General features: G+C 45.4%; 1 protein-coding gene across 1 annotated transcript in view; it reads right to left on the bottom strand.

Annotated features, from left to right (window-relative positions):
• Window positions 1–27902, bottom strand: part of SMC5 (structural maintenance of chromosomes 5) — a 647363-nt gene that overhangs the window by 321431 nt on the left and 298030 nt on the right. The window contains exon 16 of the mRNA XM_069228845.1: window positions 7747–7870. Within this exon, the coding sequence (XP_069084946.1) occupies window positions 7747–7870 (124 nt within the window). The remainder of the gene's footprint in view (window positions 1–7746; window positions 7871–27902) is intronic.

Here is a 27902-nt window from a genome sequence, read left to right as displayed (position 1 = left end):
ACTCCCCTGTGTGCCAGGTTCCCCACCACTGCATGTGACATGTGCAGGACACTGGTCACTAGGAGTTTCCCAGCTACATGATGGCTTCTCTGAACCCAGGGATGTTTGGTATCAAACAACTCAGATTATTAAGCCCTCACTCATTCCGGAGAGAGATTTATTAATAAATACACCCAGAGGGCACCTTAGAGGTGCCCCCTGAAAACCTGCCAACCACTAGTGTGTTGACTGACTGCACCTTACCAGTTCAGCCACCTTACACACTTTTCTGGCCCTCCAAGGTAACAGCCAGCACTCTCAAGGGCCAGAGACAAAGGCCTGCACTGGGCGGGGGTGTTAGCACCCCACCTAGGCAGGATGGACATACCAGGGCAGGTAGCTTCAAAGGCCTAGCCACCTTTGTAATGCGACCCAGGTCTCTCCAGATGGCAGAGATGACTGACCCCTCTGCCTTGACCTCACTTTTGGTGGCAGAATAGGTGGGAAAATTCAGCAGATTAGGAGGTGTGTCCACTTCATGCCAGTCCCACCTCTAAGGTGGACGAGCATAAGTGGATACAGCGTTTTAAATTCCTCCATCATTGGTTGGAAGGAATTAAGTCACTAGGGTTAGGGTTATGCCCACTTCCCAGAGAAAGTGGTCATTGAAAGGGTATAGTCACCCTAAAGGTGGTCAGCCCATTGGCTACCACCCGGCACTCCCTGTAACACCCATAAAGTGAGAATTTAGGTGGCACCACTGAACCCTAGAACTCAGATCCTGACGACTTAAGAAGAAAAGGACACAAAAGAGACGCATCCAGCAGAAGAGGAGAAGAAGGAGCATCTGACCTGGTACCAACCACGCCAGCCTGTCTGCACTCCTCGATGGACTCTGCACCAAAAAGGCGCCTTGTCCTGCAGCTGAACCTCCAGAAACTTGGGAGGGCTACCTCCCTTTAAAAAACACACAAGTCTCCAGTGATCCGCGGACCTGCTCTCCATCCAACTCCAAAGAAAGGACTCTCCAGCCTCCAGAATTGCAAAGACCCGACACCTGAAGTCACCCGCCGTCACTGGCCCAAGTGAGTGGACCTCTGGTGCCAGCAAGGTCCCCCCAGATGTCCGAAGTCACAGTACATTATGGTTTCACCCCTCCTGGACTCCCTGAAGTCGTCTGCAGCCTCAGCACGTAGGCCCCCTCTCCCGCAATCTGTGTGGGGAGAAAATCCTGACACCTAAAGTAATCTCTGCACCCGCTGCCGCCATCCCAAGTTGACGTGGACCACTGGTGTAAACTACACCCTCCAGCTCTCCTGAGGGAGTCCACTGTGGTTTCACCCCTCCTGGAATCCCCAATGCCACCTGCAGTCTGAGACCAGAGAACCCCTCCAACTGCAAGCGTTCCTGGACTAGAAATCCCGACACCAAAGGAGACCCCTGCATCCATCGCCCCTGTGCCTTGGAGAAGTGGATCAAAGGTGCACCTATGATCCCAAGCACCCCACCTTTGTGACCTACCCATTGGTTGAATCTGACTGCCCCCAACCCCCCCCCCCCCCGCACCCATGCTGCATGTAGTGACCTGTTGGTGTGGTCCTGACTCTTGACCAGTACTTACACCAATTCTACAATACTGGTCCCCATGAGTCGTCAATAAGTGCTTGTTTGCTGAAGGTGCTTTCCTCCTATAGGTTAACATTGAAGAACTCTGAAATTACACTGTGTCAACTTTGGAAACTAAAAAGTATTTTTGCTTGAAAACGTACTTATCTTATAACAAAGTTCTTGGGTTTAAAGAATATAAAAACATAGCAGTGTTATTTTTCTATATTGGCCTCAGATTGCATTTTTGTGTTTGTGTCTCATTGATTGCCTCTGTGAGTACAACAAATGTTTAGCACTACCCTCTGATAAGCTTAACTGCTCGCCCACACTACCACGAAATAGAGTATTAGTCCTATCTACTTTTGCCTATGCAAACCAATTGAGGATCCACTGGACTCTCTGCATGGTGTGCGTCTTTTTAGTTCACCATCTAGAGAGTCAGCTTCCTACTCCCATTCCCTACAGACTTCTCTCTCAGATGACAGGTGTACGTAGTAGGCTATGCGAATAGACTGGCCTCTCCACGGAGATCTCTCTTTTAGAGGACAGGTGTGCATAATGTGCTCTATCCAAGGACTGCCCTCCCTCCTAACACCCGCTCTCCGATAATGGGTGTGCATAGTATTGCGTGGAAAGAGACTGCACTCTACTCACATCTCTTACCAACTTGACGGGCATAAATAGTGGACTCTGATAAACACCATCTCCCGTAAGACTTATTCCAACAGTAGCAAGTGTGTTAAGTAGAGTATATTAAAAGAACACATACTCCTTTCTACTTTTCACTATCTTGCAAGAGTCTTGCAAGATCATAACTTTCTTTTTTTACATGAAAATTAACCATCTACTTATCACAGTACCTAACTCTTACACACTTCCTCTCAAAAACAAGGACTATAATAATATCCATTCTTACTGAAAGAATGTATTGAAATATCATCTACTCATTTCTACTATTCCAGATAAAAAAATCTAGTTAAAAACAATATACATTTATGATCTTCACAGTAGCTATCCCTCAGACGTCTCCTCTCTTAATCAAGGGGAACAGCATGCCTTTGTGCTGCACCCTTATGTAGCTTTTTCCCTTCATTTCCACAACAGCCCAAACGGGCCTCTCTACCAATTACAGGGCCCCATTTTTTGATTTTGCGGTCTCTGGGTGGCTTGTAGGACTCTCGGGAGCCCAACTGCCAAAATATACAATTCTTTTTCACACTTAGTTGCTCAAAAACGAATGAACGGATTTACACCAAATTGCAGACCATAACCTAACTTCCTAGGATGAATTTGGTGTAATTCCGTTCAGCAGCTTATAGTAAAGACGTCTATGGAAAATGTGTGGGCATTTTGTGTTTTGGGAGCCCCCCCTTTTTATCTCGGCCCCGCTAGACAGCTCACCCCAAAACTTTCCAGGAATGAGCGGAGATGGCTTAACCTTTTTTTTTTTTTTTAGAAAGATTTGTCAAATGGGGTCCAATTATCAGCAAACCAAAAAAACACTCTTTCTAGGGAGAAGCAAACCTAACTATAACTACAAATTATATATATATATATATATATATATATATATATATATATATATATATATATATATAGTAGTTATAGTTAGGACTATTTTTTTCCACAGACAAAGAGTGTTTTATGTTTTGCCAATAACTTTTGCGTCACAGGAAATCGGCAAAATAAAAATAAATAAAGAAAAAAGGCTTGTTTTTTAAAGCCCCCGGGTGCGCCAGGTCCCGGGGGCATGTTAAAGAAAAAACAAATAAGGGTGCACACAGGGCACCCCTCCTGGGCTTATTGTCACCCCAGGGACTGCCACCTCCACAGGGCTTTAATGAAAAGTATAGCTATTTTTTTTTTTTATATATAAACATACTGGCGGTCGCCAGGAGGTAGCTATAGTTAGGACCACGTTCCAGAGAAAAAGCATGTTTTGACCTGCCTATATCTTTGGCACGGTTTGGCGAATCTTCCCAAATATTTCCAAAAGAAATGTTTCGGTGATTCTCGCATTGAAAGTTTCAGGGTGATCCGTCAAGTGAGGACCGAGGAAAAGGGGGGGAAGTGAGTGTGTGTGTTTGGGAAGGGGGGGGGGGGGTCAAAAAAGGTGTGTTTCCCATGTTAATTCCAATAGGAGTTTTGAACAAGACTACAGCCTGAACCGCTGAACCAAATTTGGCAGAAAGTTAGCTTTTGGTCAGCAGGTAATGCTTTTTGTTATTTGGAGTAAATCCATTTAGCGGCTTCAGAGAAATTAAAGGAAAACCAAATGTGTCTATCTAGGGACGCGGTTCCTCCCAAACAACTTTGTGAATGATAACTAGCTTGTGCAGAGATCTACAGAGCTCTGATTGGCTGCCAACACTTTACCCAGGAGGTGTTGGCAACCATCTTGGCACTTGGCTTCAGCTGAGTCCCTGAAAAAAAAAAGAAAAGGGTCCATGTTAGGGACACCCTGATCCTGTAACTCTGGTGCTGGGGTCCCAGAGGGGCAAAAAACACTTTACTAAAGCCACTGGGTGGGCCAGGGGCCTATCAATGGGTGGCAGCGTTGGACGTGCAAGATGTTTATTTTCATATCCCCGTCCTGCTGCCCACAAATGATACTTGTGGTTCACAGTAGGCCACAAACACTTTCAGTTCACTGTGCTCCCCTTTGACCTTACTAGCGCCCTGGGGTGTTCACCAAGGTGATGGCAGAGGTTGCAGCTCATCTGCATCTGTTTTAGTCTTCCCCTAGATCGACCACTGGCTGTTGAAGGTGAGTTCTCCCCAAGCTGCTGTCTCCCACCTCCAGATTAAGGCGGACCTCCTTGATTCGCTGGGGTTGACAATAAGCGTACCAAAGCCACTCCAATGCTCCCTTTGTTTAGCACTGTTCTGGACACAGTGCAGTTTTAGGCTTATCCCTCACCCCACTCCCCCCCCCCCGAGCGGTGAGTCCAGGATATTCAGGCTATGATACTGATGCTTCAGCCTCTATCCGGGATTTTGGCGAGAATGTCTGAGGCTGCTGGGCCTCATGGCCTTCTGCATCCTGCTGGTGACATGTCAGTGGGACCTGAAGTTCCAGTAGGCGCAGAATCAGGGGAATCTCTCTGACAGGGTCCAGATCACAGAGGGAACTGCGAAAGATCTGCATTGGTGGTTAACGAACTGCGACTGAGTCAGAGGCAGATCCCTCTCCCTTCCCCAACCAGATCTGATAGTAGTGACAAGTGCGTCACTCCTGGGATGGGGCAGCTATCTGTGACAGGTGGAGATCAGAAGAATTTGGTCTCCAGTGGAATCTGGACTCCGCATCAACCACTTGGAGCTCAAGCTATCCGACTGGCATTGAAAGCCTTTCTACCCTTCATCAAAGGAAGACTAATGCAGGTGTTCATGGACACCACTGCCATGATGTAACAAACAGGGTGGGGTGCAGTTGTGGACCCTTTGTCAAGTGGCTCTTCAGCTGTGGGCATGGAAGAACATCAGGGTATATCCCTGGTGGTTTAACAGCTAACAGGCCCTCTGAACCCCAGGACAAATTCAGCAGAAGATGCCTAGAGGATCACAAATGGTGTCTCCACCTGGAGGTGACGCAAGGACTCCTTCAGCAGTGGGAAGAGCCTTGGTTAGATCTGTTCACCACTGCTGAGAACGCACAATGTAAGCACTTCTACACGCTGGAGTTTCCAAACCAGCTCTCAATTGGAGACTCTTTTCCTCTGGGGTGGAGCTCAGGCCTCCTGTTACCTCTCCTGCACAGATTTCTCAAGAAGATGGGGAGTGACCGGCCCAAGTCATCCTTGTCCACCTATACCACTCCTGCACAGATTTCTCAAGAAGATGGGGAGTGACCGGCCCAAGTCATCCTTGTGGCTCCGGACTGGGCTTGGACAGTTTGTATTCCAAGCTGGAGAACATGGTCATCTGTCCGTCAAACAGGCTGACCCTTCTGGAAGATCTTCTGTAGGGGAGGGTTCTTCATGCCGAGATGGTCAACGCTCCGACTTCTTGCATGGAGACTGAGTGGCAACAGTTGACAGATTTCAACCTTCCGCCCAAAGTCTACAGTGTTATTCTGGCAGCCAGGTGCCCCTCCACCAAAATGTTATACGCCTGACGTTGGGGCAAGTTGGTGGCATGGTGTGCAGACAAACAGGTTGACCCCCTTTCTGCGGTTCTACTTTTTATTATTTTTCTTGCCTCGCAGGGCTCTGCTCTTGGAACCTGAAAGGGCTACTTTTCTGCTACATCTACTTTTCTGTGGTTGTCTGACCATCCATACCTTTTCGAATTCCTTATTGTACATAGGTACTTGAAAGGTTTGCAACATGTTTCCTCGATCTCCCTTTATCATGCTTCAGCTGGACCTTAATCTAGTCCCGACATTCCTGATGCACGCTCCCTTTAAGCCCTTGCACAACTGTTCTCTTAGGATCCTTACCATCAAAACGACGTTACAGTTGGCAAATATATCTAATTGGAGGTTAAGTGAGCTTCAGGCTTTGTCAACAACCCTCCATACCTGAAAATCTACAAAGACAAGGTGGTTCTACGAACTAGAGCTTCCTTTCTACCGAAAGTCGTTATTCTCTTTCATGTAGGCCAGTCCATCATCCTGCCTACTTTTTTCACTCTGCCACACCCCTCTAAAGAAGAGGAGCGACTCCCCCATTTGGACCCAAAAAGAGCACTGTTGTTCTACCATGACTGAACAAAAGAGTTCCAGGTGGATGACCAGCTCCTCGAGGGGTATGTTGAAGCGAAGATTTGTAAGGCCGTACAGAAGTGGACCATCTCTCGGTTGATCGTTCCCTTCAGTACAATCTGCTAAGAATAGACCAAAAAGCAACCCCTGAGGGCCTAAGTACTTATTCCAACAGAGTCAAGGCTGCGACTACTGCGTTAGCACGTAGAGTTTTGGTCCTGGATATCTCAAGGCAGCAACTAGGGCCTCTCTGCCACGTTCACCTCTCATTCCTGTCTGGACAGTCAGGTCCATCTGGTTGAGCACTTTGCCCGTTTGGTCCTGCAGGTCTTCCTCGTATGAAATTGGTCCGCAGACCCACCTCCGGGGAGGTATTGCTTGAGTATCTTTTCTAAGGTGATGTGCTGCTATAAGTCTCTATCAAATAAACAAGTTACATTCGGTAACTCCTTATTTGGTAGAGACTATTTAGCCGCAGATTCCTTACTGACCCACCTATCATCCCCAATCTGAGAATGGATTTCTAGGTACAGGGTTTTTTCTTTTTTAGGGACCTAATTTTCCACACCAGTGGTCAGTGTTCTTCGTTGCTTCGCACTGATGCGTGAAAATCAGCAAAAATAAATTGATGTTAGCATGTTCGGGTTGCGCCTATATGGGCACTGTGCACGTCACTTCCAGTGTGGACAATGCACACAGTGGTACTGCTCACGAAGAATTTCCAGATCCTTTATGACTGGGGATAATTGTAAGATAAGGAATTTGTGGCTAGACAGAGTCTCTACCAGATAAGGAGTTACTGGAGGTAATTAACTTGTTCTTTAATGCATATGCTTGGATTTATACCCGACAAGCTTCTAGGGAGTAGTGGAGTCACCCTTTCTTTTCTGCCTGGCTAAAACATGAATAAAATATAAAAAGTAATTTCGGAAGCATATGAAATAAGCCCTAGTGAAATGCACATAACGCTAGTTTCGCAAAGCATGTTAAAAAAGGAACAAAGAGGTCAATGTAAAACTGGAATGTCAAATGCAAACAGAATAGCCATATAGAGATACAAGTGCAACAAAAAGCAAAGGCAGATTTAAATATCAATTCAGAGTTAAATGCATAATAGGCATGCTAAAGCATGTGTACAAATGAAAGACATCTCAAAACACACATGAAAAAAACAGACAAGTGGTGAAAAAAGTATGTTAAGCCATGTTTATAACTAGCCCTAATTACAATCAATGAAGTAAATAAAATTTCTGAGCCTCTTCACGACTCTGTAAATTGTACACCTAACCAAGGTGAACATTCAAATCCTGGCCTTCCTGGTAATGCAACCACACTTTTGTTTGTTTTGTTTTCTTACTCTACCATTTATCTTCAGACAAAAATAGTTTCTCACTGTTGAAACCATAGATAAATGAATAGTAATTAGAACAATGCAAAAATTATACAAGGTTTACCTTTATTAGCTGCATGAGTTCAACAGCAAGCTTTGCCTTCTGAACGTTAATTGCTTTTATCTTGGTATTTGCCCGCTGCTCTTCTGCCTGCAGGTCTATGTCTTCCTGCTCCATCTGTTTTAAGCTATGGGTAAACAGATAACAGAACATATACTTTAACATAGTTTCGGATCTTTTCCACAATAAACATGGATAGTGGCAGTGGGTGCAAATGTTTAACCAGTGACAAGTATGAGTTATAGATGAAGTGGATAATCCCTTATAGTGCTTTAAAATTAATTTGCAGAGTAATGACTGGGCGGTTGAAATTCTCATTTATCAATAGAATACTCTGATTACTCAACAATAACAACATGCTTATAAAGTCAAATGGAACATTTCTGATGTACGCTTCAGAAATTCAAAACATACTATTTCAAATGGATGAATCATCATCAGTCTTGGTGCTTGCTGCAGATGTCTACATTTTCTAGTTAGATCGCTTAGCCCACCCACAAATGCTTGTAATACTAAACTCGTAAAATATATTTTATTTGCTCCAGGTCTATATCTCCCAGAAGTGCATGTTTGGCACCAATTTCATGAGTCAATCCCTAAACAGCAGATGTAGATTTTACCACTTCATCCTAAGCAGGCCAGATATGTGTTTATATCTACAAAGTCAGTGTATAGCTGATTTTAATGTAGAGCACAATCCATCTTGAGATGGTCAGTTATTGCATGGCCTTTCCTTTCTTCACCCAACAAACCTATTGAAGAGTTAATTGTCCACGAGGAACTCTTTGATACAATCAATGTAGAACAATAGTGCCCTTTGCGGTCCAGGCGGTGGAATCTCTCCTCCTCTTTGGAAGGGTGAGGCAAAATAAAGAAGGTAGGCAGTGTGATGGTCTGATCGACGTAAAAAGGTGTCATCACTAAAGAGACACGTGTACTCAAAACTAGTTTTCTGAGAACAAAGTTGTGTAAGGAGGGTGCACATAGATTGCCTTCAATTGCTGTTTTAATGGTCAAAAGGCACAGAGGACAGTTGTATTTGTATTTATATAGTACTTACTACTCTTGAGGAGGCCTTTAATCACTTTTCGGTGAGTAGCATGCTACTGCAGAACCCAAAAAGGATTAGTGGTGGATTAGTATAGGGAAATATGAGTTAGTTTGAGTAATGGAGATGTGAGTCTGTTAGTTGGATTGAATAGAATGGAGGGATAGAGGAGGAAAGAATCTATACGGTGTTATTTGGGAGATTATAGTAGTAAGATGAGATTTGGGATGAGTAAGAGAAGAGATGGAATTTGGTAGAGTCTAGAAAGGAATTAAGGATATCACAGTAAAGTAATGTTTGGGGTGAGTCATAAGAGGGACACATGAGGGAAGAATTTAGAAAGGGTTATTTGCAAGATCATAGTAGAAAAATTAGGTTTAGGTGAGCCAAGGATGGATAGAGGAGGAAAGAGTCAGGAAAGTGTTATTTTAGAGATGACAGTAGTAGTAGAATGATGTTTGGGATGAGTCGGAGAATGAAGTTTGAGGATACATTGTGCATAAGCTCAAAGGGCGAGCAAATCAGGAAAGTCAAGACTATATTCAAGTCCCACTGGGCATGATGAAGGGTTTTGGAGGGGACATGTGTTGTAGTCCTTTTAGAAACCAAGTCACAAAAGGTGACAAGCAAGAAGAGCTGATCTGGCAACAGCAAGAACAAAGGTAGGGCTGAAACATAGTCTGTGCCCAAAGCAAAGCCTTGCCGGGCTAATGAGACCAAACATCAAAACTTCAGACAAAGGTACAGAAATGGAATAAACATTTTTGGACGCACACCAAGTCACAAATTTGTCCCAACAGCAGGCTTATGCTGTCTTGATTGAGGGACGCCTGGCTGCCAAAATGACATCAGACGTCTGTAGGGAGGTCAAAAACTCAACTGCTGCCACACAAGCTAAATGCCACTAGGGTAGAGACATGGTCAGTAGCTGATGAGCTAGCAGGTTTCTCTTTCCTACGAAGTGTAGCATATGGCTATCCCAGAACTTTCCATTCTGCCCACCTACAATATGGCAGAACCCTTTGCTTGACATACAGAGCTCCCTAGCCCAACCCAGATGTGTGGCTACCAAGGGAACTGCATGCCCCTGAAAAACCAGTAACTGGTTTCCAATCTGCTTCCCAGGTGCCAGCCTGTCTACCTAAACAACAGAGCAGCCCCTCTCTCAAGTGTTCACCATTTGCGTTTCAAAGGCAGCTTCTTCCTTGAGGCTCAGTGCACTCTGAGTTAAAAAAATAAAATAAAAATAAGAACAGCAGCATCTGTTGAAAAACTTGGGGTGATCATACAAAAGAATCATTTCCTTACATATACACTCAGTAATAGGACTACCTGCCTTATCCACAGTAAAAACAAAAATTGTGTGTTATTACTGTTGGAGTATGTTCCACTTCTTAAAGCATAGCATCCTGCCTTAGACCTCGCTTTATATAAATATAAAGAGAGGTCTTTACTTTGCCATTACTTTAAACGGCAAAGTCACTGTAGCAGTTTTAAACCTGCCCTTCCAGTTTGCAGTGGCAGACTAGAATTCATGTTTTACCTTTGTCATACACATGGTGGTACAACCGGTGCTGCAGTCCCTGGAATGACCCTTTAACTTACTAGCCCTGGCTACCATATGCTAAGGACTTAGAAGTAAAGTAACTAATGCCATCTGGGTATAAGCCAATTCAACATACATACATACATTCAAGTCAGGGTACAGGCACTAATGTCTGGATAGCAGGCCTCAGTGCACTCTGGGTCGAAAAAACTAGCAGCAGCAGTCCAAGACTTTGGGAGTGACCACACAACAAGAGGCATTTTCTCACCTGTATTCTCTTGTACGCTCAGTCTAAAAGTGCAGCACTCTTTTGGGGTCTAGGTGATGGAGACTCTCCTCCTCCTTAGAGGGGCAAGGCAGAGCAAAGAATGCTGGTAATGTGATGATTTGACTGCTGAGGAATCGTGTCATTATGTGTGGCAGAAAAGGTGCCAGAGTTTGCAGATCCGGTTTGTCTGGGAAGAAGGTGGTATACAGTGGGTTGATACACAGAGCATTCTCTCCCGCCATGCGCATGTTATGGCAATTAAGAACACTGTCTTGAGGATGAAAACCCGCAAAGGACAACTGTGCAGCAGCTCAAATGGAGTGCATATGAAATATGTGAGGCTTAGGTTAAAATCCCACTTCGGCACAACAGAGGTAGAAGAAAGGAATAAATGCTGGAGTCAAACGGATAAAACATCGGATAACTTGATCAGGAGGGATGTGCCTCACCAAACCACAAATTTGTCCCAACAACGGACGTATAAAGATTTTATTGAAGGACATCAGGCTCCCAAGATCACATTGACCACCTCTGGAGGAAAGTCAAAGCTGCTCAGGTGGCAGAACTAAATCTCCAAGCATGAAGGTGGAGATAGCAGAGAGCAACATCACAAAATAAAATGATGGACAGAATGTTAAAACTTTTCAAACACTCACCCCCCCAGTCACAGATTAGGGTTTAATCCATTATTATTTTCCTCGCCACGTCACCGCAGTTTGGGACAAGCCATATGCAAATCAGTCTTGACCCTGATCCCCATGAGAACCGTCCAGCCCGAATTGCCAAGACAGGTCCTCCCTGGACTAGAAACAAGCATCCTGGGACCGGTTTCGGGTATCACCCCTCATCAGCCAGGCTAGCTTGAATCCAGTCGTGCAGCGAGCAAGGGACACACGTCTGGGCATACCCTGGCCACTTAGTGTGGTAAGCTGGGTTCTGGTTGTAGTACCCCGCCATTTTTTTTGCCTGGTGTTAGTATGTCTTGGAATGTGGTGTGCTGGGATCCTGCTAAGCAGGACAAGTGCTCTCTCCCCTAAATTTGGTTGCTCTTTAACTATTTACGCTCATAATTGGCATATTGGTGCACCTATGTTAGTCCCTAGTATATGGCATGCATTGTGCCACCCATGGGAGGCCATGCAAACTGTGTCTGCAGGCCTGCCATTGTAGCCTGCGTGAAATGGTGCATGTACCCTTTCACCACCAAAGCTGGTCACTGCACTAAGACATAAGTCATCCCTTTGGTAGGCCATTCATCCCAAGGGCAGGGTGCATGTCTCCAAGTGTAATGGTACCCCTGTGGTGAATCTACATTAGTTCCCCAATGGGCACAGGAGACAGCTTAGCCATCGGCTTGCAGGCCTATTGCCCTTTTTACACAGTAAACGTTTACCCACTTAGCATGCTCTGTTTTACCCTCTTTATTTCATTATTTCTTTTAGCATTTGCCAATTGTGTACATTTTATAAGAAATGTTTTGCTTTTCATTATCAGTGCCATTCTCAGAAGGTGTTATTATCAGCGTCTTTGTCAGTGATGTATGCAGGTATTTTCATCATGTCCAATTCTTTCTTATGTTTGACAGCAACATAGTACACACTTGTTAGACATTATTTATGTAACTGTTGAAACAATTTTGTACATAATCAGTTGGTTAGGTACACACCTGTGTCAGTGATCTTACATGATCAGTATAAATACACCTCACAAAGACAAGGTCATTAGTGGGGTTCCTTCCAGATGCCATCTATGCTGCAGAACTCAGCCTTTGTGTCTCCACGGAGTCTGACCTAGAGACCTCATTCCAAAGTAACGAGGGCTGGGGGGCGTATCTCATGAACATGGTACAGGCAGATTAGGGTTTATCACACCTAGCTCTCGTTAGGGTAGAGATTAGTCTTTCTTGGTGAGGAATTTCATATCTTATGTTTATTACAATATGGCGGGTTTTTTGATATTCACAACTCTCATCTTCACAATTTTGCTTTCATTATTGCTCATTATCCTAATGATTGCAATTCACACATTATACCTTAGATTGCAGTCTTTTCAATAAATGTATTGAAAACTTTCCTGCATCTCCTTTATTGCTTGTGTGTGTATAGGACTTATTGCTAATGAGAGAAAAGGGTAACTTCTGTTCCACCACGATTCCCCTCAGAAGTCACATCTAGAGTCCATGCATAAGGCTGCCAGAAATCACCTTTACTGTCTGAGTTTTGGTGAGGTACTGCTTGTGAGCTGGGAGAGTTGTGCCGACAGTGGCAACTTGTTGTAGGAGTGACTCAGTTGCATACAAACAAAAGTGCTGCTGCCCTTAAACTAGCAGCCTCGCTAAGGAGCTAGAGTTCAACTATGACATGTCCCCACCAACTAAGGTGTTTTGGCACTAATTTACAGATATACTGAGTATCTCTGTCTCACACACAGATGGTACCCTAAGTACCATTATACGGAGGCATCCGTGGTCTTAGGTGTAATTCTCCTCAACTGAATAGGGAGCATCTATATGGGCTCTAGGTGGGTCAAGTTTGAACATTAAAAACGATTTTCCCCATCTGGTGATGCTTCTATGTACCAATTATTCAGCAAGGCTAACACCACAGATGTCAGACACACAGTAACACAACATCTAGTATCCCATGGCTTAACAGCTTGGGGGAGAGTGGGATGTCACGTTTATCTATCATGGAAGCTCAGGAAGCTTACCAAACAGAAACATTTAATTCCTGGGTCACCTTTCCTGAAGAAGACACACAAACAGTACATTCTATCATGGGAAAGGTGCCCTCGGAACGTGAGAAGATTCCGATCTGGATAGAACAAAAAACTAACCAGCTGGAAGCAGTGTTTCCCCATATGGGAACCCAAGATAAACAGATTTCTTACAATGTGCTTGCCATTCGGAATGGTTCTCTCAGTGGATGATTGGACCAAATGGGGTACAGTCTTTGCTGCAATTTACACTACCACGCATGGTAACCAGACACTTGCCATCTTACCAGAAGTGTTAAAACAAATTCAAAATGAACACGGGCTGTTCCAGCCCTGGATTTGGGGATGAAAATGATGCACAACTTCGACAGTCTCCTTAATAATACTCAGTAACATTAAAGGGGAAGCAGTAGCGTTGGGATGCTGTAGCGCTGGCCATACGCCAGCGGCTTCGGATGATTCTACAGTTGGAAGAGGAGCGTCAACTACCAAAAATTATTTCCAACGCCTATACTAGTATGGGACTAGATAGTTTGGGAGTCAAGCTGAAAAAACTGGAAATTCAGAGTACCACTCCTAAGGACGATACTAAACAATTACAAGAGGGTTTTAAAAAAGCTGGGATAAACTAAAACAATATAAAGACAGAAGAAGTCAGAGAACAAACTATCTGCATCCAGAAAGCTCAGAGAGGCAAGAGAAGAGAAACTTTAAAGACTTCTAACAGGTATACTGATACACATCCCACTCGTTCCTTCCAGGACTCGTTGGAAAAATGGAGTGAGAGAGCAGGCCGGTCAGAGCAACACACTTGAATCGAGAAATGACTCACAGCAGTCCTCAGACAAGATTGAGGACAAATGTACCCAACAGAAGCCCCAAATGAAAAGAGGAAGGTGGCTGCAAATACAATTAAACTTGTCAGCAACGCTGAGGAAATTTTTGAGGAACAAAACGTGGGCAGCGACTCAGATAGTGCAGCAGAGGTCACATTTTGTCACCAGTGTCTAAAAGATCATCTGGATGTGATGGCAACTAACGACTTTCTTGTAGGTGAGACTGCAGATGGGTACGTCCTCCCACCTGACAAGGTTTATGATTTAAATATCTAAATTGAGGAAGACAGAGTATACTATTAGTGTAATTTTTGGGGAAGAACATAATTGTGATATCCTATTGGCAGAAAAAGACTGGCCACCCTAGTACGTCTGCAAGCTCTCACATGGGGAAGATATCACTTTGCCTTCTTTCTCAGATCTTGTTCCGGGTGCAATAACTAAGCCTATGCTGTTGACTGGGCTTTGGCGCAGGCACCTGTGATGTACCGCAACCATGTATGGTGGGATTAAGAAAAGGCCACTTGTCCAAGGTAAATGCACTACTGTCGCTATCCCGTAGGCCTTAGAGGCTGTCACCAAAGTAAGCGTTCCTAACACTAGAGCATCACATCCACATTGGATTAAATGGGCAAGCTCCCTGACTGCTACTGATGTGGACTACATCTTTGACCCAAAACTTCAAACACAAGAATTTCTCCAATACGAACATGAGTACCCCACACCTACTAACATCTTGCCACTTGTCAGATACAAAACTGTCATTTACACTGATTGTTCAGCACAACCACGCACATCAGGCAAAGCCCATCACTCAACATCTTCAGGAAGAACCTCAAGACATGGCTCTTCGAGTGAGACCCAGACCCACCACCAGCTCCTTGAGACCCTCATGGGTGAGTAGTTGCGCTTTATAAAAACTGATTGATTGAACCAGCTGTAGGTACAAAACATCAATACTCAGCCGCCTGCGCAGCTGTGAGCACAGTGATGAGGGAAGGTGTATTCCGGACTGTTATTAAAGACTTGCTGGTCTTTATTGGTACATATGTGGTTGCAGTATTCCACTCAGACCAGGGCCCTGCTTTTGCCTCTAGGGCTTTCAGGGACACCATGACGACAATGGGTGTTGAACTCCATTACTCTTCCCCATATAATCTGGAGGGCAATTCTGTTGTGGAGAGGAGAAATTGTGACATAAAGCATTCCTTAACAGCAAGAGTATTAGGTTCAGGCCGCAGTTGGCTTCATTACCTATATGGGGTCCAGAGAGCAATGAATAGTATGCCAAGACGGTCCTTGGGGGGGGGGGGGGGGGGAGAGGGGGGGGGGGGTGGAATGCACTCCTTATCAAGTCCTCTTTGGGACACACCATTTGACATAAATGAACATCTCACTGTCTTACAGGAGCTTCAACAATTTTGTGATGACAGTTCATCCACCAGTGCCACCACTTTAGGAATAAGGGATTTACCAACAACATCTACAGACTGTATTCCTAAAGTTGGGGATCTTGTTCGTGAGAAGGCTGAAGACGGGAATTCTTACAGAGCACCGGTTCCAGACCTGGGAATTCAAGGCACAAGAACTGTCATTCTATCACAGCTGCCAGATTCCAAAGGGAATAGGCTCGTCTCCATTGACAACATCAAATTGCACCACGTGGCTGATCCTCCACAGTACACTCCGAGGTCCCTTGGGTAGTTTCTGGTCCCCTTTCACTACCCAACAGGATATGCCTCTTCAAAAGAAGAAAAAGCAACGGTTCTGAATATATCAGCATGTACAACAATGCTACAAATGCCTCCTCGGATTGGGTTTGTGACTGTTTTCTCTCTCCTGATAAATGGTCAATTCCTTCCTGAACGCTCTGCTCTTGAACCAGTGGATGAAGTTTTAACGCCATGTCTTTCCTCACATAAGGTCCAAAGAGACTTGTCCCTTGTGAACATTTCAGGAGAACCAATTCCTGGCATGATTGTTTGGGATAAAGTACCATTTGATATATATGGTCCTACTGAGGTTATCCAAATCCCTCATGTATTTAGGTTTTCAATTACTGATGTAATTACACCTGGTGGTGTTTTCAAATACTGAGATGTTAAAACAATTGATTCAATGCTGTCTGAACTGCAGGATTACACTGTACTTGAAAGAGAAGATGCGTATATGAACACCGCGAATTATGGGGAAATGTTCTGTTGTTCTCATTGGGAGACACTACTTTCTGCACCAAGCTAACATAGTTAGAGCAGTAGTTAATTACACACAGTGGGAACATTGCTCAACTCCACCTAAGGGGAGCCCCAAAACATATGTAGATAAATTTGCATATTTTTCTGGGTATAACACTACAAATGCAGACATATTATTTTAAATTACCATATTCTAAGATGAAGAAAAATGTGTTAACCAACACCAAATAATCTATTCAGATTCCTTTGTTTCCCCGCTTGCTATTAAAGGTTATGAACACTGGAAGAATTGATATGAAAAGTATATGGAGAACCAAGACTGGCAAATTCAAGGTAGGGCAGCTTTGTTTAGAGCATGCCTTAAATACCTTTACAAATTATATTTTTAAATGACACTGTTCAACATATATCCTTTTTAGGATTAGCAAAAATAGTAGAGATGAATGCGCCTAGTATAGCCACACCAACAAAATTCACTAATTGGCAAAAATACTTAAATGTCAATGAAGAGGAACTGAATGCTTGGGTACAGAATGGTACCTTTAATTCCACACTTTCAAGTCTTGGCGGGTGGTTTTTGTGGCCTTTGGACACAAATGGACGTCAGGTACGACTTGTTAATTCTGCAGGGGGTTTCAAGATTAGCCGGCCAAACCCTTGCTATGTCTTGTTCAATACTCTGGTATAGTTACTCCATACAGTGTGGGAAAATGAAGCAAACAATGGTTACGCACTAACACCTTAGCTGCAGTTCAAGAACATCTTAGTCTCCGATCAGAGGAAGTAGACTTGCAGGATTAATTGCTAGGTCCGAGAAACCCCCGCTCTAAATTATTCCTGTATGCTGTAAACAAGAAGATCTGGAAGCTTTCTCAAATGGAAGCGGCTGCACGTTTAAGGTAGATAAATAAGGAAAATATGGAAAAGGCTTTAGTTGTTGTTGATAATAGCATGAACACTCTGTCCAACAGAATATATACACTTTATAACATTTTGTCATTTGCGATTGACATAATTCAGAATGACATGTCCCTTTTACAACATGGGCAGTCTCAGCTGCGTTCCATCATGCAGTTGGGGTGGACATTGCAGATTCTGAAAACTGGCTGTGTCCCTTGGAAATACATATAGTAGTGAATTGTTTGCTGCTTTTAATTTGCCCAGGGATCATCAGATAATTGCTAAAAAGGAAGCAAGTTACACAATACTTAACACTGAAAAGTTAGAAAAGCTGCCTTTCACTGTAGCAGAAACATCAACAGTATGGTTAGTACATGGGGATATAAATGGCAATGACGTCTGGCTGCTGAGATCTGCTATCCTCTAGATCTGCAAAGATTCTTCAACATAGGTGGTGGTTCTGAGGGGTCCTCTTGGTCCTCTCCGCCTTCTATCCAACTTTGGAGAAGGTGAGCCCTTGCCTCTTCCTCCTGAATGGAATCCCTGTGCACCGCGACTGGCGCAGTAACCAAGTCTTGTTGACTCCTGCTCCAAGGGAACTTCAGACTCCAAGTGGCCCCGGACCCCAGCAATCTACCTCTACAAGGACAGTCTTCTCTCTGCTGCTCCAGCGACGTGGGAGTCCTCTTCAGGTGTGCTGCCAGGGCCTCACTACAACTTATTGTGCCTACTGCCAGTGGGTTGCTTGTGGGGGCTCCGACTGCTTCTACTGGCTCTTCTGTCTTCTTAGGGCCAGCCGGACTCCCCTCCAAGGGTCGTGTCCCCAGGACCTTCCAAGTCCTCTTCAGCCCTGCAAATCTTCTTCAGCTTCAACTTGCATTTGCTTGTGCTCGTTGGTGGTCCTCTTGACCACTGACCGGTCTGCAATCCAGCGACTGTTGAGGGACCGCTCCTAGACGACTTCAGGGACTCCTATGCAGCTCCTGGACTCTGAAGCAGGCCTTCACCCATCAAGTCATCCCGGATCTTCACCGACAGAAGGGTGGGCATTGCCTCTTGCCCGGCCAATTCTGCGTCGACTGGCCTGTGTCCCCTTCTTTTAGAGGCCCTTCTTCATCCGGAATCCACCATTGGCCTTTACCAGCCTGGTCCTGTTCTTGCATTGTTCCAATTCCTAAGTCCTCAGGTTAGCATATGGGATGACCAGGTAACTTACCTCTGCTCTCCTGTTCGCTGGGGGGCTTCTAGATACTGATCTCTTGGGGTTCCATACTCTCCCAGCCCTTGGCTAAGTACTCCATATCCTTTGGTGGGGAACCCATTCTCACATTTCAATAGTTTAGCATATGGTTTGGACGCCCCCAAATAGGGCTCTTGCTATTTCTAATGTTTTTATGCTCATCTTTAGTACTTACCTGTGTATACTTTGTGTGTGCTTTCCTTCAGAAAGGGGGGGGGATTGCCTATAGTATTTTAGTTCAGTGCTACTATAAAAAAGTGCCTTTTATTTTGCAACACTGTGTGGTTCCTTTCATGTGTGATGAGTTACTGTGAGGTATTCCAAGTGTTTCACACTCCTCCTAGATACATCTTGGCTGCTCACCACAGCTACCACTAGAGAGCCCTGGCTTACTAGACACTGTAACACTTATTAAGAAGGGTTGCCTGGACCTGGTATAAGGTGCCAGCACCATAGGTATCCTCCACACACCAGGCCAGCCTCCTACACGTGGCAAGCAAAATAACGTTGGATTAAACCCAGTTCTGTGACTTGGGGGAAAGTGTTTGTTTCAACACTCCGTCCGTCATTTTATTGTGTGATTTTGCTATGTGTGCACTAAGTGGCTAAGTTATACCCAGACATGGGACCCTTGCTTGCTGTGCCACTGGATTCAAGTTAGCCTGGCTGACACCAGATCCATGAGGCTTGTTTCCGGGCCAGGAAGGACCTGGCTTGGCAGTGAGGGCTGGACTGTTCGCATGAGGAGCAGGGTCAAGACTGACTTGCATATGGCTGGGTCCAAACTGGGGTGGCACAGTGAGCAAAAGAAAGATGGATTTAACCCAGATCTGTGACTGGTGGTGAGTGTTTGAAAAGTTTCAGCACTCTGTCCATCATCTCTTTGTGTGTCCCATTTCTGCAACAAAAGATTCTCTCAGAGGGGCAGCCTGATCGGAGGACAGATACTCATGCCCAGGAGCTCTGGAAAGCATACTCTCCGTGTCCAAACAGAGACCACTAGAATGATTTGGGCCCGGTTGTTCTTGATCTTCAAGAACTCGGGGAGGACAGGTAACAGCAGGACGACACACAGAAGCCTCAACGTAGGCAGAATACGTCTCAGAGAGACATGTAATGGGAACTCCAAGGCACAGAACTGTTGACATTGCACGTCCTCGGATTGGCAAAGAGAACGAGTTAAGGTGATACCTGTGTGTGAACAGACCACGCGTCACCTCCAGGTGTAACTGGCACTCATGATCTGCTAGGTGCCGACGGTTAAGTTTGTCCACTCTGGCATTCAACGATCCCTGCCATGTAGTTCGCCACCAGGAAGATACCTGGATGGTCCATTTATTTACAGGAGGTCCAGCTCCTCTTGGCATAGGGTCCTCGACCCAATTCCACCCCGTTTTGTTGCATCAGCACCAGCCTGTCCTTGATGGATGGTATGAAGGTTTTTAACGCCAAGCTGATGGCTCTCAGTTCCAGTTCCAGAAGCACAGTCTTTTGCAGACCCCTCAGAGATCCGGTCATGATCAGAGACAGGATGTTGGGCTTACTGAGACTTCAGTTCCCACTGCAGAGCTTGCATATGGCACCAGGTTTACTTCCTTAACAGGAGGCAGGAGGCCATCAGTCCCAGCAGCCTCAGAGTTGACGTCACTGAAATCCAGGAAAAAGGCTGAAAGATCTAGATCATAAGCCCGATTGTCCTGGACTTTCCTTTCTGGAAAAAAGCCAGAATAGTACCATGTACAGAATGGCTCCCATGAAATGGAGTATTTGAGAAGGAGGAGATGGATGACAACTGCCTGGGGTGAGCCTGACATAAGCAGCTAGTCGTTAAGGTAGGGTAAGATTGGGATCTCTGACCTTCAAAGATGTGCTGCCATCATTGCCATGCCTTTTGTGAACAGGTAAGGTGTGCTTGTGAAACCAAAGGGGAGGATAGTGAGCCGAAAATGCTCCTGTCCCACAATGAAGCACAGATAGCACCTGTGGGCTTCCAGGACAGTGAAGTGAAAATAAGCATCCTGCAGGTCCAACGCTACTATCCAGTCTCCAGGGGTGAAGGTAGACAATGCCTGAGGCAGGGTCAGCATCTTGAATTTGTACTTCTAGAGGAAGGCATTGAGAGAGCATAGGTATAAAATAGAACAGAGGTCTCAGACTTTCTTTGGCACCAGGAAGTAACAGTAGCAACAACTGCGGTCCACTTCTGATGCAGGCACCTTCTAGGATAATCACTTTGGCCAAAAGGGCTTGCATATCCTGCCACAGGATGGTCCTCCGTCACGTGTTCCAAGGATGGTAGAAGGTGCAGTCACAAAGGATAGGTTGGACCCTTTCTGGACAACTTGTAGAACACATCTGCCTGAAGTTATTGATTGCCAACCCGGTAAAAATCCAATCCTACATCCATGTAGGTGCCCATGTTCCAATCAGGGCATGCTAATGGGTTTTGACAAGGTTGCTGCCTGAGACGGGAAGGTGGGAGACTGACTGGCGCGCAGTCCCTGCTGGATCAGTGTATGCCATGAAATAAATGGAAACTTTGCTGAGAGTAAAAAGGCTGTCTGTACGAGGCACCCCTGCCAAAGGTGCAGAGAGATTAAAAGGGATGGTGCAGTTGGCAGGGTAGAACAGACAAGCCCAAGGAGCGCAATGTTGTTGTGACCCTTCTTTCTATGAGATGCTCCAGAGAGGAGTCCACTTTACCCCCAAAATGGCAAGTCCAATCAAAGGGCATGTCCATAAAGGACAACTGAATATCAAATGAAAAACTAGGCGTGACAAGGGATAGTGACGACAGTGCTGATTGCTGACCCAATGGAATCCGTGGTATCCAGGCCACTATGATGATGATTTTAGCAGCATCAGTGCCATCCTGTTTAGCTTGGCTCAGTATAGGACAAAGGTCTTCTGAAATACCTGGGAGAACCAGAGGAACAGAATCCCAGTGAACTTGGAAATAGCGGCTGAAAATGCAATTGGCACGGACTGACTGAAGATCCTAAATTGTGGAAGAAAATACCCCCTTTCATAGGCCTCCACCTTTAGACTCTCCTTCGAGTGAAGTAGTCCGGAAGGCATTCAGGTTTGCCCAACTAGTGGAAGCTTGCTCCCAAGGAAAGAGTGGCAAGTCAAAAAAGAGCATAGTAACTAGGGACAGGACAGTGGCGTCACACAACCTGGTGATAAATCTGTTTGATAAAGTAAAAATCAGTGCTGTACAATACTGCAATAACCTGCCTGAATACCGTTACGGCTCATAACATGCTCATTGGAGAATTATTAAGGCAGAACATTGAGATTCAATAAAGCAGACAGCAACTAAAGAAGCAGAACGTGGGCAAGAGAGAGAAGATATTAACAAATCAGTGATAGTCACTTACAATCCATAACTTATGGGCTCCTACAGTAGGCCCCCCTCCTTATATCGTGGCAGCTCCCTGCTTTTATCCACTGTATTGCCTCAGTCTCATCTGGCCAGACCATACCTGTTGACAGGCTTTATTTTCCTCATGGGGAATGCAGCTCTGCCCAAACTGGATGGATCCCATTTCTGATAGGACCATGCCTGGCAGTAATATGCAGTGCTTTATATGGAGCTCACATAAAGACCCTTCATTTGACTCAAACAGTCCACAACGGAATGGGCTAATGAAGCTACAGCACGGGGTGTCCCAAATTGTTCACCACTCCTCACACCAGAGGTCTTAAAAGCAGTTTTAACGATCCAAACCCCAGATTTAGGTACTTGCTAAGGAAACCAGAAAGCTGATCTTACCACTACCCTGTGAGCCTTGGGTAAGGCCAGTAAAAGAGAAAAGGGACATAGGCCATAGGCCATACCCATATACCACCTCTGACTCTGCTCCTTACAATGTTGAGTAAGGAAAGGGATCAGTGATAAGACATATCAACTTGTGGAAGTGTGCACCCTAGAAGGGGTGAGGAACGGGGAGTAGCAAGAAAAAATAAATACCCCCAACTACTACCCACACCCAGAATGGCCGAGCAAGCAACCTTGTCTCTCCTTATAAGGGATAATCTTTAATATCTCCTATAATACCTTTTTTCTTTCTCTTCTGATCTCTCTCTAATCTCCCCTTTCCACTCTCCTTTTATTTCCTGTGTTTCCTTCTCCTTTCATCTCTTTTCTCCCACTGCAATACTTTACCACCTCCTTTTGCCTTTCCATCCCTCTCTCACTTTGCCTCTTTTCTTTCTCCCTTCCCTCTTCTTGCTTCTCCCTTGATCCTTTTATCTCGTCATTACGCACCTCCACCATTCTCTGTCCCTCCTGGTCTCTCTTCCCTCTCCAGATTCCATTTGTGTCACACTCTCTTTTCTCCCCTCTGCCAATTTGTCCTTCATATCTCACACCTCTCCTTTTGCCTCGGTCTTACCCACTCACCTCCCATCCCTTCTGAACAGTTGATATAACCATAATAAACTTCTCTTGGCCAGAGTGCCACTAGTTTGGACCAAGACAATCAATAATTTAGATAAACACTACCCCTCATTTGTGCCATTTGTTTTTCCAGTAAGGACCAAAAAATAATGAAGTTCATCTAAAAAGGAATAGTTTAGACTTAAAAAAGTGTATTTGGTGTTCTTCCGTCGTAAGAGCCAGGATTAAAATAAAAATGATACGACAGGGTGTTCTAAATTGAACCATATGAATATGCTATACAAAAAGAAGTAATTTGAATGGTTTTACCAGTTAAATGTCTGGTAGATAAACAGTGTTGCTTTTATCCCTGAGAAAAAAAAAACAGAAATCTTTTTAGCATACAGGAGTTGTAGTGTTGAAGCACACAGGCCAGCATTGTCACATGGATAACACACCAGAGGCAACACACATGATTAGAGGAGAGGTGAGACAGGAAGGTAGTTACCGTTTTGCTCTCCTGTTTCACATAGCTTCTATCAAAGTAGAACGACGTTCGCCGATGCAAACTGGAATTGAGATTTAGTGCATTGGGCAACATCTCACTATACCTCGTGGGAGACAAAGCATCCCATAGAGGCTCTGAGGGTTGTAGTCCTCAAAAGGCAGGCAGCCTTAAAGAGGAACAGACCTGTCCAATGCAACCCACATAAAGCTCAATCAGAGCAACAAGTAAGCCAAGCTGGAGCTAAATGTCATACTGACAAGCTCCACTCTGTTCAGTGCCCAGTGGTCGGAGGGGCCAGGTTAAGCCGTTAAAAGCGGGGTGCCTGACGATGCTACAGAGAGAGAATAAAGAAGAAAACTAAGGGTGGTAGTTTGATATGATTACTTTACCCCCTTCTTGGATGAACTGAATGGAGAATTTTACATCTAATCTTCTGTGATGTTCTCAGGTTGTGCATCACAGTAAAGTTCAGAACAGTGACTGAAGATAATTTGGTATTTATACTACCTAATGTTGAAGGTGGTGCAAAGGATATTGGACATTATTGGTGCCAATGGAAGCCAATTTCGTTCTTTAAAAGCCAGTGTAATATGAGATTTATTTAAATTGAAATTGAAACAGAGAGGCAGGTTGGTTTTGCACATTCTCTAGTTTTTCATGATCTCTTTCTTTGGAGCTCTGGCATAAACATTTATAAGTCCAGCCTTCATAACATCAACACTCTGGTCAGATGAATGCAGTAAGGAAGTTGCGGCAGCAAAAGGATTTTTGTATGTGACAAATGATGCCAGTTGATATTGCTGATAACTATATTGGTGCGCATTCCAAAAGAAACATTAATTCATTCATCCAGTGATAAGGAAAATATTACTTACCCAGTAGACATCTGTTTGTGGCATGTAGGCTGCAGATTCACATGCTTTGCATAAGTCTGCCATCTAGTGTTGGGCTCTGAGTGTTACAAGTTGTTATTCTTTGAAGAACCTCTGAGTCACAAGATTGAGTTACTCCTCTCGATGAAAGTACGCATGGGCATCATACAGATCCCATGGATCCACATCTTGTGGAACATCACCTAAATCATCTCTATGAGGTGGCGATGATGGTGTCAGTGGAGAAAATTGTGGGTTAACAAAGAATGTAGGTAATTGTGGTGGTGGAGTAGAGGGAAGCACTGGAGAGTGAGGTGACGAAGGCAGAAGTTGTTTTCCCCTTTGTTCCCTTTTGTATGTGAATGTTTCGCTGTCTAGCGTCCATCACTTCCAAAATAGGCTCTACAGAAGAAGTGTCCTCAGGGAAAACAGTAGAATCTTTGCCAGCTATACCTTTCGGTTCTGAAATCTTTGCTCCCGAATGCTTTTTGAGCCAAAATTGCAGGCTCAGAAGTAGATGGCAATGTCCGTTTCTTTGGTGTTGAGGTGGTCGATTTACTGTTCGACTCGATCCTGAAACAGATTGAGATGTGGTTGACTCTTTGGTCAGTGATGAAGGCTGTAGGAAGTTGGCTCTGTTTTACTATCTCAAAGTAAGAGATAGTGTGCACAGAGTCCAAGGGTTCCCCTTAGAGGTAAGATAGTGGCAAAATTAGATAATTCTAATGCTCTATTTTGTGGTAGTGTGGTCGAGCAGTGGGCTTATCAGAGAGTAGTGTTAAGCATTTGTTGCACACACACAGGCAATAAATGAGGAACACACACTCAAAGACTTAACTCCAGGCCAATAGTTTTTATATAGAAAAATATATTTTCTTAATTTATGTTTTGGAATCACAAGTTCAAGATTTGAAGTAAGTACATAAACTGCAAGGTACTCCACACAGGTAAGTTAGGAACTTTGAATTAGAGCAATATCATATACAGTTTTTGTTAAAATGGAAATAAGCTATTTTAAAAGTAGACACAGTGCAAAAATCAACAGTTCCTGGGGGAGGTAAGTATTGGTTAGATTGTGAGGTAAGTAAGACACTTACAAGTCTCAGTTCCTGGGCGTAGGCAGCACACCGTTGGGGGTTCAAGGCAACCCCAAAGTTACCACACCAGCAGCTCAGGGCCGGTCAGGTGCAGAGGTCAAAGAGGTGCCCAAAACATATAGGCACCTATGGAGAACAGGGGTGCTCCGGTTCCAGTCTGCCAGCAGGTAAGTACCCGCAGGGGGGGGGGCACAAGTAGGCACACAAAACACACCCTCAGCGGCACAGGGGCGGCCGGGTGCAGTGTGCAAAGCAGGCGTCGGGTTCTGTTTTGGATTCAATGGAGGGACCTGGGGGTCACTCTAGCGGTGCAGGCAGGGCACAGGGGGGCTTCTCGGGCCAGCCACCGACTGGGCTAGGCAGAGGGTTGCCTGGGGGCCACTCCTGCACGGAGGTTCGGTTCCTTCTGGTCCTGGGGGCTGCGGGTGCAGTGCTTGGTCCAGGCGTTGGGTCCCTTGTTACAGGCAGTTGCGGTCAGGGGGAGCCTCTGGTTTCTCTCTGCATGCGTCGCTGTGGGGGTCCAGGGGGGTCGTCTCGGGCTACTCACAGGGTCGCAGTCATCTGGGAGTCCTCCCTGTGGTGTTGGTTCCCTGGATCTCGAGCAGGGGGCATCGGGTGCAGAGTGTGAATTCTCACGCTTCCGGCGGGAAGAGTGAGGTCTTTGTAAGTTGCAGAAAAGTTGCAATATTGTTGCTGTTTGTTGAGCAGAGACGCTGCTCACGGAGTTTCTTGGTCCTGGGGTTCAGAGCAGTCCTCTGAGGCTTCAGAGGTCACTAGTCCCTGTTGGATGCGTCGCTGTTGCAGTTTTTTGAGTCAGGAGACAGGCCGGTAGAGCTCGGTCCAAAGCAGTTGTCTTCTGCCGTCTCTGCAGGGCTTTCAGGTCAAAAATCCTTCTCCTTAGCTCAGGTTGCAGTAATCTGATTTCCTGGGTTCTGGGATCCCCCTAAATACTAAATTTAGGGGTGTGTTTAGGTCTGGGAGGGCAGTAGCCAATGGCTACTGTCCTGGAGGGTGGCTACACCCTCTTTGTGCCTCCTCCTTGAGGGGAGGGGGGCACATCCCTAATCCTATTGGGGGATCCTCCAAAACGAAGATGGAGGATTTCTAAAGGCAGGGGTCAGCTCAGGGCACCTTAGGGGCTGTCCTGACTGGTGGGTGGCTCCTCCTTGTTTTTCTCATTATCTATCCCAGCCTTGCCGCCAAAAGTGGGGGCAGTGGCCGGAGAGGCGGGCATCTCCACTAGCTGGGATGCCCTGTGGCGCTGTAAGAAAGGGGGTGAGCCTTTGACGCTCACCGCCAGGTGTTACTACAGTTCCTGCAGGGTGAGGTGAGAAGCACCTCCACCCAGTACAGGTTTTGTTCCTGGCCACAGAGTGACAAAGGCACTCTCCCCATGAGGCCAGCAACCCATCTGGTTGTGGTAGGCTGGCGGAAACTGGTCAGCCCCACACTAGAAGTCGGATTGATATTCAGGAGGCATCTCTAAGATGCCCTATCGGTGCATTTTACAATAAATTCCACACTGGCATCAGTGTACATTTATTGTGCTGAGAAGTGCGATACCAAACTTCCTAGATTTCAGTGTAGCCATTATGGAACTGTGGAGTTTGTGTTTGACAAACTCCCAGACCATATACTCTTATGGCTACCCTGCACTTACAATGTCTAAGGTTTTGCTTAGACACTGTAGGGACATAGTGCTCATGCACACATGTCCTCACCTGTGGTACAGTGCACCCTGCCTTAGGGCTGTGAGGCCTGCTAGAGGGGTGACTTACCTATGCCACAGGCAGTGTGAGGTTGGCATGGCACTCTGAGGGGAGTGCCATGTCAACTTAGTCATTTTCTCCCCACCAGCACACACAAGCTGTGAAGTAGTGTGCATGTGCTGAGTGAGGGGTCCCCAGGGTGGCATAAGACATGATGCGGCCCTTCGAGACCTTCCCTGGGATCAGGGCCCCTGGTACCAGGGGAACCATTTACAAGGTACTTATGTGAGTGTCAGGGCTTTGCCAATTGTGGAAGCAAAGGTACAGTTTAGGGAAAGAACACTGGTGCTGGGGCCTGGTTAGCAGGGTCCACGTACACTTTCAATCATAACTTGGCATCAGCAAAAGGAAAAAAGTCAGGGGGTAACCATGCTAACGAGGCATTTCCTTACAAAGGCATTTTGGTGTGAAACCGGAGGGTGGGGCATCCAAATGTATTTTTCAGATCCTACCATGGCCCGAGGGCAGTGGAGGACCGATGACCAATTTGGAAGTCTTTTTTTAATGCCTTTACTCAGCGAGATGGTGCTGGTGTACTCATGTAATGCGCCGATGGAATGGATTGACTCTCGATGTCTGAATCTTGGTCCGACTCATTGCCTCAAATCAAAAGGGCTGCCTGGTGTCTGACTTCTTTCTGTGTGTGCTCTTCCCCGAAGTTGTCGGAGGAATCGTCTGTTGTCTTTGACGCCATTTCTAATCGACGTGCTCTTCGGACCCAAAAGACAGACAGGCGTCACAGGTCTACTCTTTGTGTTCCAGTGAGAGACACAAATTACACACC

Source organism: Pleurodeles waltl, chromosome 1_1, assembly GCF_031143425.1.
Source record: "Pleurodeles waltl isolate 20211129_DDA chromosome 1_1, aPleWal1.hap1.20221129, whole genome shotgun sequence".
Lineage (NCBI taxonomy): Eukaryota > Metazoa > Chordata > Amphibia > Caudata > Salamandridae > Pleurodeles > Pleurodeles waltl.
The sequence above is the reverse complement of the archived record's forward strand: the minus strand, read 5'-3'. Positions and strand labels throughout refer to the sequence as shown.